This window comes from Salmo trutta, chromosome 32 (genome assembly GCF_901001165.1).
Source record: "Salmo trutta chromosome 32, fSalTru1.1, whole genome shotgun sequence".
Lineage (NCBI taxonomy): Eukaryota > Metazoa > Chordata > Actinopteri > Salmoniformes > Salmonidae > Salmo > Salmo trutta.
Genome location: NC_042988.1, coordinates 33,631,958 through 33,653,576, shown reverse-complemented (window position 1 = coordinate 33,653,576; position 21,619 = coordinate 33,631,958). Strand labels below are relative to the sequence as shown.

Genomic DNA, 21,619 nt, shown 5'->3' with positions numbered 1-21,619 from the left:
CTCAAATGAAGGGCTGGTCATGCCTTGCCTGCTGTTTGAATATACGTGCCAGTCACAGGAGGTTGGTGGCACCTTAATTGGGGAGGACGGGCTCGTGGTTATGGTTGGAGTGGAGTAAGTGGAATGTTATCAAACACATGGTTTCCATGGTGCCATTCCATTTGCTCCGTTCCAGCCATTATTATGAGCTGTCCTCCCCTCAGCAGCCTCCACTGGTGCCAGCACCCTTAGAAACAGACACACGTATTATTCATGTCCTTTATCATAAGCCCTACATGCAAACATAAGGCTATTTGGCCTAATCTAGCTGCATTAGAGCAGAACAAAGGAGCAGTCTTTCTCTAGAGTCTCCACTCACTCAGTTACTACCCAAACTCCTCAGGTCATAGGAGAAATAAAACGTCATCTTTTCCTTTGTGGATCGTTCTGGATCAGCCTTTAGTGCTGGTTAGGGTTTGAGTGTGATTAGGAGCTGATCCTGAATCAGTGATCAGTGATGTAGATGACATACTTAAGGGTGCTCAGAGATCTCAGTGGGTAAAAGATAAGAATAGCATTTGTTCTGAGAGTAGTATATCGTCCAATGGTCAGAAAACCAATGTACTGCTTCTAGCCAGTTCAATGATACAGCGTCTAACAACCATTATAAACTGGGTAGAACGAGCGCTGAATGCTGATTGTCCGAAAGCCGTGGTATATTTGGTATGTTTGGTATTTTATTAGGATCCCCATTAGCTGCTACAAAAGCAGCAGCTACTCTTCCTGTGGTCCACACAAAACATGAGACTGTATACCAACGGTATGACAAAACATTTATTTTTACTATTCTAAATACGTTTGTAACCAGTTTATAATAGCAATAAGGCACCTCGGGGGTTTGTGGTATATGGCCAATATACCTCGTCTAAGGGCTGTATCCAAAGAACAGTCCTTAGCCGTGGTATATTGGCCATATACCACAACCCCTCGTGCCTTATTGTTTAACTGTACTACATAGTTTAATTAAAAAGCATCTGAGTGTATATCTAAGTATCTCTCTCTCTTTCTATCTCTCCCCCCCACCTCTCCCCCCCTCTCTCTCTCCCTCTCTCTCTCTTTTTCCCCCCTCTCTCTCTCTCCCTCTTTCTTTCTCTTTCTCCCCCCTCTCTCTCTCTCCCTCTTTCTTTCTCTTTCTCCCCCCTCTCTCTCTCTTTCTCTTACTCTCTCTCTCTCTTTCTCTCTCTACCTTTCTCTCTCTCCCCCCCACCTCTCCCCCCTCTCTCTCTCCCTCTCTCTTTCTCCCCCCTCTCTCTCTCCCTCTTTCTTTCTCTTTCTCCCCCCTCTCTCTCTCTTTCTCTTACTCTCTCCCCCTCTCTCTCTCTCTCTCCCCCCACCTCTCCCCCTCCCTCTCTCTCTCTCTCTCTCCCCCCCCCCTCTCTCTCTCTCCAGAGGAGGCGGTGCCTGCGGTGTGTAAGACGCGGACAGTGATCTATGAGATCCCGCGCAGCCAGGTGGACCCCACAGCTGCCAACTTCCTGATATGGCCGCCGTGCGTGGAGGTCAAGAGGTGCACGGGATGCTGCAATACCAGCAACATGCGCTGCCACCCCTCACGCAGGCACCACCGCACCGTTAAGGTGAGAGAGGAACACAGTCTTCACACACACACACACACACACACACAATCACCACAAGCACGCACGCACACACACACACACACGCACGCACACACACGCACGCACGCACGCACGCACGCACGCACACACACACACACACACACACACACACACACACACACACACTTTCCTCCCATTCACTTCGATAAGTGTACAGTAAATCATGCAGGTTGATTAAGTACAAAAGAAGGGCTTAGGACATGTTCCCTCCCTCCCTCCGTCTATGTCTCCATCCCCCTTTACCAGGCATTTGGCCTTTTCCCAAAATGTATTGTATACTCCCACACTCCCTTTTAGCCCCCTCGACTCCACCTCTCCCTCCCCCCATCCCTCCATCCCTTGGTTGGTGAGGGTCCAGGGTGTCTGTGCCAGGCAGGGAGAGACGGGACTTGGGAGGGAGGAAGGGTAGAGGGATACAGTGAGGGCAGCAGCTGGAGGGTAGATCAAGGAGCACCAGCAGAGAGAGAAAGAGGGAGAGGTGAATGAGAGAGAGAGAGAGAGAAAGAGAGGGGGAGAGAGAGAAAGAGAGGGGGAGAGAGAGATGGGAGAGAGGGGAGAGGGGGGAGAGCGAGAGGGAGGGAAAGAGAGAGAGAGAGATGGGAGAGAGAGGGAAGGAAAGAGAGAGAGAGAGATGGGATAGAGAGAGAGGAGAGAGGGAGGGAAAGAGAGAGAGGGGAGAAAGAGAGAGAGATGAGAGAGAGGGCAGAGAGAGAGAGATGGGAGAGAGAGAGAGAGAGAGGCCAGAGAGAAAAATATGGCGACAGAGATAGAAACAGACAGAGAGAGACAGAAATACAGCAGTGTCCAGCGTGTCCCATTCCGGCAAGCCCCTGTCACAACTCTCTGTCTGTGTTCCTGTAAGCAGGCAGAGAGAAAGAGAGAGGGAGGGAGAGAGAAGCAGTGTTGGGTGGGTGGAGTGTTCTAGCAGTATTTTACGGTAACTAACACCCCGGTAGTCTGAAAACCCCCCTGCCTCTGTTTCTCCTCAGAGGAGACACCGCTGACTGCAGTTGGGATGTGTTCCTGGTCTATTTACACTTCAGCTTGTTACTGCTTCTGTCCCTGTGTGTTTATGTATCATGGAAGCAAGCAAAGTACCTTGCGGTGTAGGATGGCTGGGAACGAATAGGGAAAGCATAGAACATTCTGTTCTTAAATATCTCTTGAATGTGTGCGTTTGGTGATCTTGTGTGTGTGTCATGTCAGTATGTGTGTGTGTATGAGACAGTATCGCTGTACTCTATCCATCGTACTGATCTTGCCTGGTCACAGGCCGGTGAGACATGGTTATCAGCTGTCATGCAAACCTCCACTGCTGCACCATGCCAGGGCTTCAGCTTTGGAGAGAGCGCCGCCATATCCGCTAGCCAGAGTAATAACAACAATACCATCACCAGTTTCCTGGTACAGCAGTACTGGCCAGTCAGCTTTCAAAGGGATAGGCGGCCATTTTGTGTCAGGACATTGGCTCTCTGGGGTGCAGTTGCAGAAGTGGTCTAGCGTTCTCAATAGAGGACTGAGCGACTGGGATGAACAAGTGGTCCACTGTGGCTCTCAGTGGGCATGGCAGTGCTTAGTCATGATGTCTGAGTGGCCTCCACTGTAGATTCGCCCTCACCTGGCCTGCCTGCCTGCCTGCCTGCCTGCCTGCCTGCCTGCCTGCCTGTCTGTCTGTCTGTCTGTCTGTCTGTCTGTCTGTCTGTCTGTCTGTCTGTCTGTCTGTCTGTCTGTCTGTCCACTCCTTAAAAGAAGCCCAGTGGAAAAACACTACAGTGTTAAGCTCTGCTTTCAGTGAGAGTGGTTATGAGGACTGGTGTGGAGAAAGAGCGGAAGATGGACAGAGGGTTGGGTCTGGGACAGTTTCTCAGAATGCCCTCTCCTGTGGTCGCCCTCCGTGTCCCCCTCCTGACACCCTCCAAAACCTCCTTGGATAAATGAGCTTTCTTCACACAACACAGGGACAGGGAGGGAGGGGGGAACCCTGGAGCCAGCCGCGGGCGGCGGTTTTGTGGGGAAGTTTTTCCGTGTCGGACCAGGGAGGTAGCTGAGAGAGAGAGGCTCTATCCCAGTAAAGGTCAACCGACGGGGGTGACTCCAGTCAGCAGACATTCAGGATATTTGGTGTGAAGAACATTGTCTCCTCCTGCCAAGTTTTTTCTTTCCCGTCTTTAGGAATAGAGCTGAATGGGGTCCTCTAACTCTGGGTCTCGCCGGCCCAAGATGTTTTCCTTGTGCTAGACGTGAGGGATAGAGAGATGGAGGGATGGAGGGAGGGATGGAGGGATGGAGGGATGGAGAGATGGAGGGATGGAGGGATGGAGAGATGGAGGGATGGAGGGATGGAGGGATGGAGGGATGGAGGGATGGAGAGATGGAGGGATGGAGGGATGGAGGGATGGAGGGATGGAGAGATGGAGGGATGGAGAGATGGAGGGATGGAGGGATGGAGAGATGGAGGGATGGAGAGATGGAGGGATGGAGGGATGGAGGGATGGGAAAAGAACGCATTGTGTGTTTCTTTCCACCTTGTGCCGTGATGTATTTCAGTATTGGAGCTAAATGCACTTTATTTATTTTTCCCTTTTTTCTTTTTCTTTCTCCTTCTGTCGCTCTCAGTAAAGAGCGCGTCTGTGTAGGCCCCTGCTGCTGTACAAGCCTGGTTTATTCACTGGCGAAGTCATGAAAAAGTCTAACTTTAAATAGGCTTGGCCTGGGGGGATAGTGGCAGATCTAGAGTCTCTCTCTCTCTCTCTTTCTTTCCAGTGCTTTGGTCCATTACTGATAAGCCAGGCAGTGTGTGTGTGTGTGACAATGAGAGGGGGAGTAGGCCTAATAGCCCTCTGTGGTACTGTGTGCTATATTAGGATCTGGCTCTGGCAGTGATGGTAGAACTGCTGTAGATGCAATTCAATGGTCAGACATGTCAACAAAGGATTAAAGGAATTAGAGAGAGAGAGTAAGAGGGGGAGTGGGGAATGAGAGAAGAAGAGAAACAGAGAGGAGGGGATAATGAATGAGAAAGAGAGAGAGAGAAGAGGTGATTAGGAATAATAGAGAAAGATAGAATGAGATAAATAAAAATACTATTTAAGTAGTCAGCTCCATCATCGTAGCATTACCATAACTCTCCCCTTATTTATCCTTCTCCCTCTCTCTCTCCCTCTCTGTCCCTCCCTCTCTCTCTCCCTCTCTGTCCCTCCCTCTCTCTCTCCCCCTCTCTAGCCTCTCTCTGTCTTGCTCACTCTCTCTCTCTCTCTTTATATCCATATCTCTCTATATCCCTTTTTCTCTCTTTCTCTAGTCTATATCACTTTCTCTCTATCTTTTTATTCCCCACCTCAACCCGTCTCTTTTCTCTGCTCCATCTTTCCCATCTTTTTCCATCTCCTGAGTGAGTGTGTGTATTCAAGGCCCAGCTGTGGTGATGAGATGTGTTGATGAACTGTGGTGATGAGCTGTGGTGATGAGCTGTGGTGATGAGCTGTGGTGGTGAGCTGTGGTGATGAGATGTGTTGATGAACTGTGGTGATGAGCTGTGGTGATGAGCTGTGGTGATGAGCTGTGGTGGTGAGCTGTGGTGATGAGATGTGGTGGTGAGCTGTGGTGGTGAGCTGTGGTGGTGAGCTGTGGTGGTGAGCTGTGGTGATGAGATGTGTTGATGAACTGTGGTGATGAGCTGTGTTGATGAGCTGTGGTGATGAGCTGTGGTGATGAGGTGTGGTGATGAGCTGTGGTGGTGAGCTGTGGTGATGAGCTGTGGTGATGAGCTGTGGTGGTGAGCTGTGGTGATGAGGTGTGGTGATGAGCTGTGGTGGTGAGCTGTGGTGGTGAGCTGTGGTGGTGAGCTGTGGTGATGAGCTGTGGTGATGAGCTGTGGTGGTGAGCTGTGGTGGTGAGCTGTGGTGATGAGCTGTGGTGGTGAGCTGTGGTGGTGAGCTGTGGTGATGAGATGTGGTGATGAGCTGTGGTGGTGAGCTGTGGTGGTGAGCTGTGGTGGTGAGCTGTGGTGGTGAGCTGTGGTGGTGAGCTGTGGTGATGAGATGTGTTGATGAACTGTGGTGATGAGCTGTGTTGATGAGCTGTGGTGATGAGCTGTGGTGATGAGGTGTGGTGATGAGCTGTGGTGGTGAGCTGTGGTGATGAGCTGTGGTGATGAGCTGTGGTGGTGAGCTGTGGTGATGAGGTGTGGTGGTGAGCTGTGGTGGTGAGCTGTGGTGGTGAGCTGTGGTGGTGAGCTGTGGTGATGAGCTGTGGTGATGAGCTGTGGTGGTGAGCTGTGGTGGTGAGCTGTGGTGATGAGCTGTGGTGGTGAGCTGTGGTGGTGAGCTGTGGTGATGAGCTGTGGTGATGAGCTGTGGTGATGAGCTGTGGTGGTGAGCTGTGGTGATGAGCTGTGGTGATGAGCTGTGGTGGTGAGCTGTGGTGGTGAGCTGGGGTGGTGAGCTGTGGTGGTGAGCTGTGGTGATGAGCTGTGGTGATGAGCTGTGGTGGTGAGCTGTGGTGATGAGCTGTGGTGATGAGCTGTGGTGATGAGCTGTGGTGGTGAGCTGTGGTGGTGAGCTGTGGTGATGAGCTGTGGTGGTGAGCTGTGGTGGTGAGCTGTGGTGATGAGCTGTGGTGATGAGCTGTGGTGGTGAGCTGTGGTGGTGAGCTGTGGTGATGAGCTGTGGTGGTGAGCTGTGGTGGTGAGCTGTGGTGATGAGCTGTGGTGGTGAGCTGTGGTGATGAGCTGTGGTGATGAGCTGTGGTGGTGAGCTGTGGTGGTGAGCTGTGGTGATGAGCTGTGGTGGTGAGCTGTGGTGATGAGCTGTGGTGATGAGCTGTGGTGATGAGCTGTGGTGGTGAGCTGTGGTGATGAGCTGTGGTGGTGAGCTGTGGTGATGAGCTGTGGTGATGAGCTGTGGTGATGAGCTGTGGTGGTGAGCTGTGGTGATGAGGTGTGGTGATGAGCTGTGGTGATGAGCTGTGGTGATGAGCTGTGGTGGTGAGCTGTGGTGGTGAGCTGTGGTGATGAGCTGTGGTGATGAGCTGTGGTGGAGAGCTGTGGTGGTGAGCTGTGGTGATGAGGTGTGGTGATGAGCTGTGGTGATGAGCTGTGGTGATGAGCTGTGGTGATGAGGTGTGGTGATGAGCTGTGGTGATGAGCTGTGGTGATGAGCTGTGGTGATGAGCTGTGGTGGTGCGCTGCATTGCATTACAGGGTTCTGATGGGTTTGTCAGGGCTGCTGGCCCGGGCCTGCTGGTTAGATACAGTCATCTGTAAAACAACAGGGGGTTCTGGGAAGCAGGCCCTGCTCTGAGGACAAGAGGGTCTAGTGAGGACTGTGTGCGTGTGTGTGTATTTGTGTGTGTGTGTGTGTGTGTTTGTGTGTTCTCCCACAGGCTAAAGGAAACAGTCAGTCAGACTGACAGAGAATAAAGCTGTCACTTCCCTCTTTTAGTTGTAGTTTGACCACTAACTATTCTTGGATATCCCAGACATTGGAGCAACGTCAGCAAGGCAACGACACTAAGACTGGGGACGATGTCGGCTTCTCTCTGACAGTTCAAAGGGGGGGGGGGGATTGTTCTGAGGAGGGTCCTCTTCAGACAGATAACCCTTCCAACAAAAGAGACCACAGAGAACACTAGTCTAGCAGGACATTGGGGAGTAATGGACCAGCAATCAGAAAGACTAGGAGTAGGAGAGGGTTACCCCATCTGCTCGGCTGGCTCAGTCTCTGTGTGGGAGTGTGTGTAACAAGTATTCCCGGTTACAGTGTGTGTGTGTGCGTGTGCGTGTGTGTGTGTGTGTGCACATGCATTTGTGCACATGCTTGCGCCTGTGTGTGTGTGTTGCTCCTCTGTGCCATGTGTTCTCCCCTAACGCGCTGCCTGGGACAAGACCATTAGTATTGAGGCAGCAGCAGTAGAGAGATGAGAGTGCTACTGAGGGGAGCTGAGGGGAAGAGAGGCCACAGAGTAATGAAGTGTTGATGCCTGTTGGATCAAAGCTGGAGGCCACAGAGGGTCAGGAGGATATAGCTGCAGGATCCACACATCTCTACTGACCCTGACTTTTAGGAGCCTCCTCTGACCTTCTGACCTCTACACACACACACGCACACACACACACACACACACACACACACACACACACACACACACAGGAGGAAACACATTCATAGGAAAGTACACACACACAGGCGCAAGCACACATACAGAGGTGAAGCATGCACAAGGATGCAAGCACGCATACAAACAAACACACACACACACACTTCCTTTCCCTCATTCATCTGAATGGCAGTCAGTCAGGACGGAGGCAGTAGCTACTAGCCGGGGCCTGTCCTCGTGTGGGACCTGGTTACGGGGTGTTTCATAAATAAAGGGACGAGTTGACGGCCATACAGTCAGTGTGATTAATGTGTGTGTGAGGCGTCCCGTGGATTACGTGAGAGAGGTATGAGGGGGATGGAAGGTTTGAAGTTGGTGCAGCTGTGAAGTATTTTCACTTTGATTTGGTCCCAGATTTTCTGCTAAATGGTGAGGGTTGGAGTGTGTGTGTGTGTGTGTGTGTGTGTGTGTGTGTGTGTGTGTGTGTGTCTGGGGGTAATCCACTCTGTGCCAGAGACCATGAAGCTGGACAGATTCTAGAACTTGGGCCAGAACTGGACCGTCTGGAATGCATCTGCTGAAATAAGAAATGTAATTCAACATTTTTTTACATTTCTTTTTATTCTTTCTTCATTTCCATCTCGCTCTCTTTCTTTAGCCTTTTACGTCCACTCCTCGTCTCCTGTCCTCCCTTTTGAACTTCTGCTTTGACTTCATCCTCTCTCTTGCTCTCGCCCTCAGCGTTTAAAGCTGTTTCTCTCTATCAAACCTGAGTTCAAATATTATATATTTGAAATCTTTCAAATACATTGAGTGTTTGCTTTAGCCTGCCTTGAGTGCCAGGTTTGCACTTTTGGGACATTTCTATTGGTTCCATTACAAATTCAATAAAGTACAGCTAAAGAATATAAAATGATTTCCAATAGTATTTGAACCCAGTTCTGGTCTGTTTGATGTTAGTTACCTACATGTTGCATGTGTTCTGTGACTCTTCCTGCTTTAAGGGGTGTCAAGGCCCATTCTGTTTGCTGTGCTTGGGGAACACAACACTACACTACACCACTACACTCCTCACCACTACATGTTGGATCTTCATTTGATCACCCTGTTGTTGTAGTAGGATTTATTCTGCACAGCAGGAAATGCAAACATATATTTTATTAGAGGTTTAAAAAGGCTTCTAAAGTTTATAATTTCAACTTTAAAATGTCAGAATTGATTTGCCTTAACTGAAAATCTATCAGTCTCTACAAAAATGTCAATTTATTATAATCCACACAATCATTCACATTTCCTGTTGCTGCAGGATAATTTTCCTGCTTTGAAAAACTGGTCAAATTAAGATTCAACATCTGTACCTACTCTCTCTATTGGATAGACTAAACCAAAATCTGTTGCATTTTTTGCTTAAAAACCCCATCAACATTTCAGTCCACGGGACATTCATCAGAATGGTAGAAAACATGAAAAGATGAAGACAAGGTAATATGGGGTGTTTTCTCTGTCATCCCATACTTGTGCCCACAGGGCCTCTACAGAGTAGTGATTACCTGTCAGACCACTGTCAGGCCCAACACTTCATATAAACACCACTCTTACCTAGCTCTAATTACCATTGATGACAAAGGAGAGCATTCCCTCTTCACCTCCATCTCGTTACCTCTCTCTATTTTGTTCTTTCTGTCTGTCTCCATCTCCTTCCCTCCCTTCCTCTCTTTCTGTCTGCCTTTCTGTCTCTTTCTTTCTCGCTCTCTTTCTCTCTCTCTCTCTCTCTCGCTCTCTGTCGCTCTCTGTCGCTCTGTCGCTCTCTCTGTCTCTTTATTGGCATGGGAAACATATGTTTACATTGCCAAAGCAAGTGAAATAGACAAGAAACAAAAGTGAAATAAACAATCTCTCTCTCTCTCTACCTCTATATCCTTCCCTCTACCCCTCCCCCTCTCCCTCTACCCCCCCCCTCTCCCTCTACCCCCCCCCCCTCTCCCTCTACCCCCCCCTCTCCCTCTACCCCTCCCCCCTCTCCCTCTACCACCTTGTTTACATTTTCCAATCTATACTTTTTTATAATTTTCACCTCCCTTTCTGGGAGTGTTTTACTCTTCATTTCTGGTTTCTGGCAAAGAGTGGTTTCCAATTTCCACTACTATCAGTAGGAGTACTCTTAGTTTAGATTGAGTCACAGCAAAAGTAATGAAAAGCATATTGTGCGAGGTGGTACGGTGTGTGTGTTCTGGTGTGAGGACATGCGAAGGAGCAGGAAAGGAATGAAGGAGAAATGACATCTCTTATTGGACGCTTTGATGTTGGATATTTGATGATGGTCATACCTGGTGTCAAGAGGAAGGAGAGGCAGACAGTCTGCGGTCGAGACGATCCCCACATACACATTTGGTGACACACTGGGAGCTGCGAGGGAGAGAGAGATGGAGAGACTGGTGTGAAGAAATAAAGTGCTTTTTCTCAGCCCTCCCATTGGTTTCCATTGGCATTCCTGCCTGCATGCCATATGATAAATGCTCTTCTTGTTTCCTTTCTTCACCCCACACCCCTAATCCCCCCTCAGCACCCCTAATCACCCCTTATAACCCCCCATCCACCCATCAATCCCCCCTCAGCACCCCTTATAACACCCCATCCTCCCCTAATCCCCCCTCAGCACCCCTTATAACTCCCCATCCTCCCCTAATCCCCCCTCAGCACCCCTTATAACTCCCCATCCTCCCCTAATCCCCCCTCAGCACCCCTAATCACCCCTTATAACCCCCCATCCACCCTAATCCCCCCTCAGCACCCCTCAGCACCCCTTATAACCCCCATCCACCCATCAATCCCCCCTCAGCACCCCTTATAACCCCCATCCACCCATCAATCCCCCCTCAGCACCCCTTATAACCCCCATCCACCCATCAATCCCCCTCTCAGCACCCCTTATAACCCCCATCCACCCCATCAATCCCCCCTCAGCACCCCTTATAACCCCCATCCACCCATCAATCCCCCCTCAGCACCCCTTATAACCCCCCACACCCCTAATCCCCCCTCAGCACCCCTTATAACTCCCCATCCTCCCCTAATCCCCCCTCAGCACCCCTCAGCACCCCTTATAACCCCCATCCACCCATCAATCCCCCCTCAGCACCCCTTATAACCCCCCATCCTCCCTAATCCCCCCCTCAGCACCCCTTATAACCCCCATCCTCCCCTAATCCCCCCTCAGCACCCCTTATAACTCCCCATCCTCCCCTAATCCCCCCTCAGCACCCCTTATAACTCCCCATCCTCCCCTAATCCCCCCTCAGCACCCCTTATAACCCCCCATCCTCCCCTAATCCCCCCTCAGCACCCCTTATAACCCCCCATCCTCCCCTAATCCCCCTCAGCACCCCTTATAACTCCCCATCCTCCCCCTATCCCCCCTCAGCACCCCTTATAACTCCCCATCCTCCCCTAATCCCCCCTCAGCACCCCTTATAACCCCCCATCCACCCATCAATCCCCCCTCAGCACCCCTTATAACCCCCCATCCTCCCCTAATCCCCCCAGCACCCCTTATAACCCCCCATCCTCCCCTAATCCCCCCTCAGCACCCCTTATAACCCCCCATCCTCCCCTAATCCCCCCTCAGCACCCCTTATAACCCCCCATCCTCCCCTAATCCCCCCTCAGCACCCCTTATAACCCCCCATCCACCCATCAATCCCCCCTCAGCACCGCTTATAACCCCCTATCCTCCCCTAATCCCCCCTCAGCACCCCTTATAACCCCCCATCCTCCCCTAATCCCCCCTCAGCACCCCTTATAACACCCCATCCTCCCCTAATCCCCCCTCAGCACCACTCAGCACCCCTTATAACCCCCCATCCACCCATCAATCCCCCCCTCAGCACCCCTTATAAACCCCCCATCCTCCCCTAATCCCCCCTCAGCACCCCTTATAACCCCCCATCCACCCATCAATCCCCCCTCAGCACCCCTTATAACCCCCCATCCTCCCCTAATCCCCCTCACCACCCCTTATAACCCTCCATCTACTCACAATCCCCCTCTTCTCAGAGTTGAAAGCGTTGGGGGATTTGCTGTCTGTCTGTTCATCACTTTCAAAGCCCTGGTCATTGAGTTCCTCATGAGGATCACCCTTTATGAAGGAGGAGGGAATCTATTCCTTTTTCCATTAAAACCAGACTGTCAGACAGATAGATAGAGAGACAGCCCCCTCTATCTCCCTCCTGCCTTCTCTGTCCCTTATACCCCCCTTGTAGCTCACAATGAGCAGGGTTAGAAGGGGGTTGCAGGTTTTCCTCTGTATGTCTGGTGTCTGTGTGTCTGGTGTCTGTGTGTCTGGTGTCTGGTGTTGGGACTCGGCCACTTAATTTATCCTGCAACAGATGAATTGCGTATCCCCCACTCTCCCCTCCTCCTTCACCCCTCCCTTCTTACTCTCCCCCCTCCTCCCCCATCTTATTTATTTTCCTTTATTGCGATGTTGTTCCCATTCCTAACTACCCGTGGTGCACATCCACATCCAAGCCTTGTTTTCCTTGGACCGCCGAGCCGAAACTTTCCTTTCCACGCTCCGGCACTCCCATCGGGGGAAATCCCAATTAACCCAGCCAGGACAATCGGCTTCAGAGCTGGGAGAGGCTGGGATAGAGGCTGGAGAGAGAGACTGGAGAGAGAGACTGGAGAGAGAGACTGGAGAGAGAAACTGGAGAGAGAGACTGGAGAGAGAGACTGGAGAGAGAGACTGGAGAGAGAGAGACTGGGATAGAGACTGGGATAGAGACTGGAGAGAGAGACTGGAGAGAGAGACTGGGATAAAGACTGGGATCGAGACTGGAGAGAGACTGGAGAGATAGACTGGAGGGAGAGACTGGAGGGAGAGACTGGAGAGAGAGACAGGGATAAAGACTGGGATAGAGACTGGAGAGATAGACTGGAGGGAGAGACTGGAGAGAGAGACTGGAGAGAGAGACTGGGATAAAGACTGGGATAGAGACTGGAGAGATAGACTGGAGGGAGAGACTGGATAGAGAGACTGGAGAGAGAGACTGGAGAGAGAGACTGGGATAAAGACTGGGATCGAGACTGGAGAGAGACTGGAGAGATAGACTGGAGAGAGAGACTGGAGAGAGAGAGACTGGAGAGAGAGACTGGAGAGAGAGACTGGAGAGAGAGAGACAGGGATAAAGACTGGGATAGAGACTGGAGAGAGAGACTGGAGAGATAGACTGGAGGGAGAGACTGGAGAGAGAGACTGGAGAGAGGGACTGGAGAGAGAGACTGGAGAAAGAGACTGGAGAGAGAGACTGGGATAGAGACTGGAGAGAGAGACTGGAGAGAGAGACTGGAGAGAGAGATTGGAGAAAGAGACTGGAGAGAGAGACTGGGATAAACACTGGGATAGAGACTGGAGAGATAGACTGGAGAGAGAGACTAGGATAGAGACTGGAGAGAGACTGGGAGAGAGACTGGGAGAGAGACTGGAGAGAGACTGGAGAGAGACTGGAGAGAGACTGGGATAGAGACTGGAGAGAGACTGGAGAGAGACTGGAGAGAGACTGGGAGAGAGACTGGAGAGAGACTGGGAGAGAGACTGGAGAGAGACTGGGAGAGACTGGGAGAGAGACTGGGAGAGAGACTGGGAGAGATACTAGGCGAGAGACATCATGAAAGACTGGAAAAGGCTGGAAGAGAGTTGAAGAGACCAGGAGAGACTGGGAGAGACTGGGAGAGAGACCAGGAAGAGACCTACCTTTTCCCTTCTATCCCAGAGCTCACTGCATAAACCCTTTAAACCCTCCGTTGCTCTGTCTCTCTGGCCGGATCGGATATCATTCCATAACCTGACCGGGATTCTTTCCCAGGCCCGGCTTCTGACAGAGTTTAGAGGTTGATGATTTATATATAGAGTGTGTGGGGCCCCTTCGGTTGCACCACGGGGTCTTCTATGGTGTGTCTAGCTGCTGTGATGGTGGGCTCTGAGACGGGACTTGAGTGGGTTCAATGAAAGGAAGATTGAATTAACTATGAATGTCAATATTTCTGGGGAGTCAGAGAGTGTCATGACAGGACACAGACAGGCTGACATGGTGACAGGGACACAGACAGGCTGACAGGGTGACAGGGACACAGACAGGCTGACATGGTGACAGGGACACAGGCTGACATGGTGGCAGGGACACAGACAGGCTGACATGGTGACAGGGACACAGGCTGACATGGTGACAGGGACACAGGCTGACATGGTGGCAGGGACACAGACAGGCTGACATGGTGACAGGGACACAGACAGGCTGACAGGGTGACAGGGACGCAGACAGGCTGACATGGTGACAGGGACACAGGCTGACATGATGACAGGGACATAGACAGGCTGACATGGTGACAGGGACACAGGCTGACATGGTGACAGGGACACAGACAGGCTGACATGGTGACAGGGACACAGACAGGCTGACAGGGTGACAGGGACACAGGCTGACATGGTGAAAGGGACACAGGCTGACATGGTGACAGAGACACAGACAGCCTGACAGGGTGACAGGGACGCAGACAGGCTGACATGGTGACAGGGACACAGGCTGACATGGTGACATGGACACAGACAGGCTGACATGGTGACAGGGACACAGACAGGCTGACATGGTGACAGGGACACAGACAGGCTGACATGGTGACAGGACACAGACAGGCTGACATGGTGACAGGGACACAGACAGGCTGACATGGTGACAGGGACACAGACATGCTGACATGGTGACAGGGACACAGACATGCTGACATGGTGACAGGACACAGACAGGCTGACAGGGTGACAGGGACACAGACAGGCTGACATGGTGACAGGGACACAGGCTGACATGATGACAGGGACATAGACAGGCTGACATGGTGACAGGGACACAGACAGGCTGACATGGTGACAGGGACACAGGCTGACATGGTGACAGGGACACAGACAGGCTGACATGGTGACAGGGACACAGACAGGCTGACAGGGTGACAGGGACGCAGACAGGCTGACATGGTGACAGGGACACAGACAGGCTGACATGGTGACAGGGACACAGACAGGCTGACATGGTGACAGGGACACAGACAGGCTGACATGGTGACAGGGACACAGACAGGCTGACATGGTGACAGGGGGACATAGGAGGGATGTGGAGGAGGGTGCAGGGCTGTTTGCGTGTTACCCAGTACTGAATTGAACACCCCTCCCCCTCCTCTCCACCTCCTAATTCCAGTATCAGTCTATTGTCATACTCTGACTCTGGGAATGTGCCCTGGCTGTGTACAAGGAGACAAGTGAAGGGAGGGAGAGAATGACAAGGAGGAGATGAGAAGTGTAGAGGAAGACAGTGACTAAGCAAGAGAACGCTTGCTGTTGACAAAGTGGGAAGAGCAGAGGGAGGGTACATAACTTCATTGGTGGAGACATGTTGAAAAGCAGCCACACACTCAGAGGGAAGGGTTTAGGTGCTGTTCTGCTCTGTGTGTCCTTAACCCTGCTGTGTTGAGTAACATGCCTACTGCTGGCCTCTCTGTCACACACACACCGCTTTATCCCCTTGTCCATGTGTGTTTGTTTGTGCAACTATGTGTGTGTGTATCATTTGTCATTAGGCTCCGCCACAGTAGTAACTGTCAGGCACCGCTGATTCTCCCTGTTTCTGATTGGCCGACCCCTGACCCCCTAGACATTCTGGTAACCAACGGCAGCGGAGCCGGGCACAGAGACAGCTGCAGCCCCTGTGTGCGTACAGCTCTGATTCCCCTGTCACACACACTGGCTAGTGACAAGGAGTGGGATTCCGTTTGGCTTGTTTTGCTCAGGAAACACTATCGATTAATCAGGCCTATATTAGTCACCAGTGTCCTTGAGGATTAAACAGAACTAGACTGAGTTTAATAGGTTACGTATGAATGAGACTTAATGCTACCCATGATCACGTTCAGTGTGCTGTCCCCCTCCTTTAAAGACTCCCCCCTAAACACACACAACCCACCCCAGAATGACATGGTCCCCGGAATGTACACAAATCTAAAACCTCCCACCTCTGCAAACTTATGCGAAGACACACAGGTTGAATGCAATCAGTTGTGCAACTCTCCCCCTCTTTCTCTCTCTTTCTCTCTCTCCCTCCTCTTTCTCTCACCCATTCCCTCCTCTCTTCCCACCGCTTCTCTCTTTTACCCATCTCCCCTCTTTCCCTCTCCCTCTCTGTCTCCACCCCTACTCAGTTTCTGCTCAGGCCCTCTCACCCTCTGCTTCAGACCGGAGATAAGAGCAAACACACACCATGATGATCGCCGTCCAGACACCATTGTCCACTGTTTACCCACGGAATACCTCTGCTACTTAACCTCCTTTTCACTCCCTCTATCCCTGTTTTCTCTCTTTCTGTCCCTCATCTTCCCCCTTTTCCTCCCTTTCTAAAAGACACTGTTTCAAAGGAAGGATGCTGAATAGTGGATGCTGTGTTCTCCCTACCCTCTTTCTTGCCACTCTGTGTCCAGTTCAGCCTACGTCTCTGTCTCACCCTGGGCTTATGTTTCCGAGACGTTACGTCATTGCAGGGCCCAAACATTACAAGGTTATGTAGTATCAGAATGGAATGCTGTATTATTTGGGCTGTGTGACTAATTCACTGGGTAGAGCTTGACTTGGCTGGAGGCCAGAATGGGATTGAGAAAGAACTCTCCTTCTCTCCCATCTGTGTGTGTGTGTGTGTGTGTGTGTGTGTGTGTGTGTGTGTGTGTGTGTGTGTGTGTGTGTGTGTGTGTGTGTGTGTGTGTGTGTGTGCGTGCGTGCGTGCGTGTGTGTGTGTGTGAGCTGTCCTGACTGCATAACAGCATTGTTCATAACACCAGAAATCGTGAGGAGATTGTCGGTCAATATCCTGTCCCGTGCCATGACCAGGAAGAGCACAGAAGCCTGATATATTGTTTCCATGTGGCCCAGGCCCAGGGTGTGTCTGTGTACCTGCCCTGGCCTTCAGATCAGAGATCAGAGAGAGGCATCACCTAACGCCATTTTACACATCCACCCAACAGCCCAACTACACCCACTTCACAGGCCCCTTGAAGTGGCTGGGTGGTGGGGAGTCAGTGTTGGGGTTGGTGGAGTTATTGAATGGAAGTTTAGGTGGAGGTCTGTGTAAGATCTGGCTGTGTGGGATAGTGTTGGGTTGGGTTAAGTGCAAGGGTTAGGCTTGGCTACAGTAAATTATTTGAGATGAGGTAGGGGAGCAGGTCAGACACAGAGGCAGGGGGACCTCTCAAACTACTCTCCCCTGGCCTCCCGAGTGGTGCAGTGGTCTAAGGCACTGCTTCGCAGTACTAGCTGTGCCACTAGAGATTCTGGTTAGTCCAGGCTCTGTTGCAGCTGGCCGCAGGAGTCGCAAACCCTCCCCTAACCCAGACGACGCTGGGCCAATTGGCCCAGCGTCATCCTGGTTAGGGGAGGGTTTGCGACTCCTGTGGCGGGCCGGGCGCAGTGCACTCTAACACGGTTGCCAGGTGTACAGCGTTTCCTCCGTCACATTGGTGTGGCTGGCTTCCGGGTTAAGCGGGCATTGTGTCAAGAAGCAGTGCGGCTTGGTTGGGTCATGTTTCGGGGGATGCACGATTCTTGACCTTCGCCTCTCCCGAGTCCGTACGGGAGTTGCTGGGATTTTACATTTTTTTGTATTAAATAATAATTGAAAAAAGATTCAAAATAACATCTCTCCCCAGCCAGGGTGAACCTTCACTGGGCCTCATGGTGCATGTCACTCCCTCCTCCCTCCCTATCGTTTGAGCCTCTGCTCTATATTGACACACCTGATCACCAGGCCATAGAACCCTGCACCAATACATCAGCCCAATGGAATGCTGCTGTCATACATCAAACAGAGGGAGATGACGGTGGCTGCGCCTCTTGGCGTTAGAGAAGGAGAAATGGAGGAGGGAGCAGGGCTTTCTCTTTCTTTCTTTTCATTCATCCATCTCTCTTGATGTTAGCCAATGGAGAAAGAGTGAAAGGTGAATGAAGGGTACACAGAAAAAGCCTAAACGAGCCTGAATGGTGTTATTGTGGTAGTGCTGTTAACGTCTCTCCCTCCCTTCGTTCAGGTGGCCAAGGTGGAGTATGTGCGGAGGAAACCCAAGCTGAAAGAGGTCTTGATCAGGTTAGAAGACCACCTGGAGTGTGTGTGCACGTCACAACATCACGTGACCGAGCACTCAGACGCAGACACAGGTAAATAATGTTAAGGTCGACTGAATTTATCACAACTTTATTGGAGCGTAGATGGCCTTCAGAGACTGTTTGGTTGGATGTCTGAGTATCTGAGTCCCGCCCCATTCAGTCATTCCTTCCTACGCCTGGTCTTTTTATACTGCTAGTCTGTCTGTCTGTCTGTCTGTCTGTCTGTCTGTCTGTCTGTCTGTCTGTCTGTCTGTCTGTCTGTCTGTCTGTCTGTCTGTCTGTCTGTCTGTCTGTCTGTCTGTCTGTCTGTCTGCCTGCCTGCCTGCCTGCCTGCCTGCCTGCCTGCCTGCTGGCTCTCCAAACCTGCAAGGCCCCTTGTGTGTGTCTGATAGAAAGACAGTGTCAGTGTGTGTGAGGGTGTTTGTTTGTCTGTGTGTGTGTGTGTGTGTGTGTGTGTGTCTGTGTGTGTGCGTGCGTGCATGCATGCGTGTAAAGGGAGGGTGTCCAAAGGCTGCTTGGCTTGGCTTGGACGGCAGGTAACAATCCTTTCCCCTTGATCCAAAGCCTCCGTTGTGAAGAGACAAGAGGAACGATGTGGACTGATAAGGGATCTCAACTATTTATAGTGTCATTTCAAATCCTCTTGAATTCTCTCTCTGTCATGGAGACTTTTAATCTCCTCTGCTTTCTGCTCTTTGTGTCGTAAACCTTGCTGCTTCCCCCTCTTGCTAACCCTTGTCCTTGTCCTCCTATCCTCCCTCCCCAACTTGTGTTTTCAGGCCACCATACTAGGGCTAAAGGTAGAAAAAGGAAACCTAAAAAGCTAAAGCTCAACAAGGATTTATTGGCGACATAATAAACTTGAACACATTATTCCAAAGTCCGGCCGCCGGACCCCCCGGCTCCAACAGGTAGGAGGACTTTAGCACCAGCATGGCAATCCAACCAATTACCCACCTGCTGGTCACAAGCCCAATCAGGACAGAGAAAGGTTTGCCAATCAGATCACAATCAACGCCACACCCAATCAGTGTGAGGAGAGGGAGCGCTGAAATGGGCCACGCTCTGTGAATACCGCTGCATGATTTAGCGTGATTTTTATGCCTGCCTGTGCACTGCATATCCTCTTTGTGTTGTGTTTTTATGCCTGTATGAGTTTATGAATGAGTATTTCAACCTCACCTTGTTCACCGACCAGTATTTGTCCTTCACTCCAGCTGTCTCTGTGTTTCTGTGTGTATCTGATTTCAAATACCATTCTACATGTCTCTACTTCCCATGCGCTCCTCTGTATTTCATGTCCTTTATCTTTCTCTCTCATCCTCTCTGTCCATTTGTCCTGTCTGTCTGTCTGTCTGTCTGTCTGTCTGTCTGTCTGTCTGTCTGTCTGTCTGTCTGTCTGTCTGTCTGTCTGTCTGTCTGTCTGTCCAATGTTCTGACTGTCTCGTCTCATCTCTGTCTGTCTGTCCAATGTTCTGACTGTCTCGTCTCATCTCTGTCTGTCTGTCTGTCCAATGTTCTGACTGCCTCGTCTCTGTCTGTCTGTCTGTCTGTCTGTCTGTCTGTCTGTCTGTCTGTCTGTCTGTCTGTCTGTCTGTCTGTCTGTCTGTCTGCCTGCCTGCCTGCCTGCCTGCCTGCCTGCCTGCCTGTCTGTCTGTCTGTCTGTCTGTCTGTCTGTCTGTCCAATGTTCTGTCTGTCCGTCTGCCCGTCTGTCCAGTGTTCCGTCCGTCGTGTCGTCCGTCCGTCTGTCCCTCTCTCTTTATGACACACGTTCAAATTGAACAAAATGGGGAACGAATATCACCTTTTACCTCTAACATGTTCAAATAATATGGGGATTAATGAAATGCTAATGCTAAAGCTAATGGTAATAGTAATTATGAGGGTAATGGTAATGCTAAAGCTAATGGTAATAGTAATGATCAGGCTAATGCTAATGAAATGCTAAATGTTAACGTCAGCTCTCTCTCTCTCTTCTCCACAGTTGACATAAGGTGAGACCCCAGCAGCATTGGACTTCAGTGTGGAGGGGCCAAAGAGAGGATGCTGCCATATTTGGACTGCTGACCTACCCCCTTCCCTGACCCCACCCCACCTACCGCCTTTTAAAAACAAAGATTACCGTAAAGAGAAAAAAAGACAAAAAGTTAATAAAATGCCAAAGGTGCTTTTTTCTATTACCGTAAAAAGTAATGCAGAAGGTCAGCAGAACCAACCAATCGAACAGTGATGCGGATGAGGATGGTGAAGGCGATAAAGAGCTGGGCAGAAAAGAGAGGAGGAGGACAAGATGGGTTGTCGTTTGTTTGGGTAAACAGGACAGTTTGACGATCACAGAGAGAGATCCAGGATGGATCATTGGATTAAGCCTTGATGGGGGATCTGTTGACTGGATCCTAAAAGGACAGAGAGAGGGACAATCAGTGGACTCTTCGGGACGTGTGGAGGCTTGCATGTTCCTAGCCGTTGGCCTAAGTGACACTTGCCTGGACAGTCAATGACTGACAGAGAGAAAAAGAGAGAGGGAGAGAGGGAAAGAGATGTTGAGAGAAGTTGTAGAGAGGTGTAGAAGGTACTGGTCGTGTTACATGTTGTTCCGGAACTCTCTGTAAACTGTAGTGGAACTTGTTAACATTCTGGAACTCATAAAATGGTCGCCCATTTTGTTTATTTTGGATAAAGTGTTGGGAAAAGTGTTTGCAATCATCAGGACCTGTTGTTCCAAGCGGCTTCTCTGCTTCTCTCTCTCTTGGGTTTCCCTATCTGCTCCTATTGGGATTGTGCCAGTCGCCATATACACTACAGAACGATTCAGAAAGGAAGATTCATTCATTGCTACTAATAAACTATTTATACGTGTAAACGTTTTCATTTCTCTCTCTCTCCCTCCAAGACATTGTTATGTTTTCTGTGACATGTAAGAGTCATGTTCTGTCTGATCCTCTGGTAGTGAATCTTCATGTCCACATGTTCATGTAGATGTTACTCATGTTCAATGTTGTCTTATTATGTGCCAGTATATTATCTGAACAGTCTCAAGTCTAGTTGTATGAGCTGGAAATGTAAGGAAGCGTGGCGAGGAGGAGATGGGAGGACAGAGTCTGTACAAGTACAGGAAGATGCTTTATTTTTGTTAAGAAAATATATTATGCTTACTTATATTCAAGCAGGAAGTATGTTTGTTATTTCTTTGTTTGTTGTGGTTGAATGCTTTTATTTAATCCATGGAAACGATGCAGGAATGGGGGTGAGGAAATGTATAAGTCCCCAGCAATGCACCCTGTTTGGTGGTGTAGGGCAGCCTTACATCAGCAGTGCTGTACTGTATTATCTAGAGAGCTGGATAGAGCTAACCTGGTCCCAGATCAGTTTGTGTTGTCCTCCAAACACATATAGTCATTGGCAAGACAGCACAAACCGATCTGAGATCAGGTTAGTGCAGAGCTGGCTGAGGAAGACTCAATCTGGGGCATCGTTGGACTGTGTCTCTTTAACCCAGTTATCTAGCCAAAAGTTACACCCAGTAACCAGAGCGTCATTATACACAACAGAACACACACGTTCAGCATGTGTGTGTGTGCACATAAATGTGTGTGTGAAACCACATCACACTCCTTTGATAAGATGGTACCCAGTCCGCCCCACCAGCACACAAGCTGTTCTTAACGAGTACAA

General features: G+C 50.4%; 1 protein-coding gene across 3 annotated transcripts in view; it reads left to right on the top strand.

The window, feature by feature from the left end:
* Positions 1 to 21,110, top strand: part of LOC115171767 (platelet-derived growth factor subunit A-like) — a 32,529-nt gene extending 11,419 nt beyond the window's left edge. For 2 of the 3 annotated variants that reach the window (XR_003871245.1, XR_003871246.1), the window contains 4 exons: positions 1,429 to 1,616; positions 17,868 to 17,994; positions 18,723 to 18,854; positions 19,929 to 21,110. Coding sequence is in view for 1 of the 3 variants with exons in the window: in XM_029728891.1 (XP_029584751.1) it covers positions 1,429 to 1,616; positions 17,868 to 17,994; positions 19,929 to 19,942 (329 nt within the window). In the remaining 2 variants the exon portion in view is untranslated. The remainder of the gene's footprint in view (positions 1 to 1,428; positions 1,617 to 17,867; positions 17,995 to 18,722; positions 18,855 to 19,928) is intronic. The other variant, XM_029728891.1, reaches the window with a different exon arrangement.
* The last annotated feature ends 509 nt before the right edge of the window (positions 21,111 to 21,619 follow it).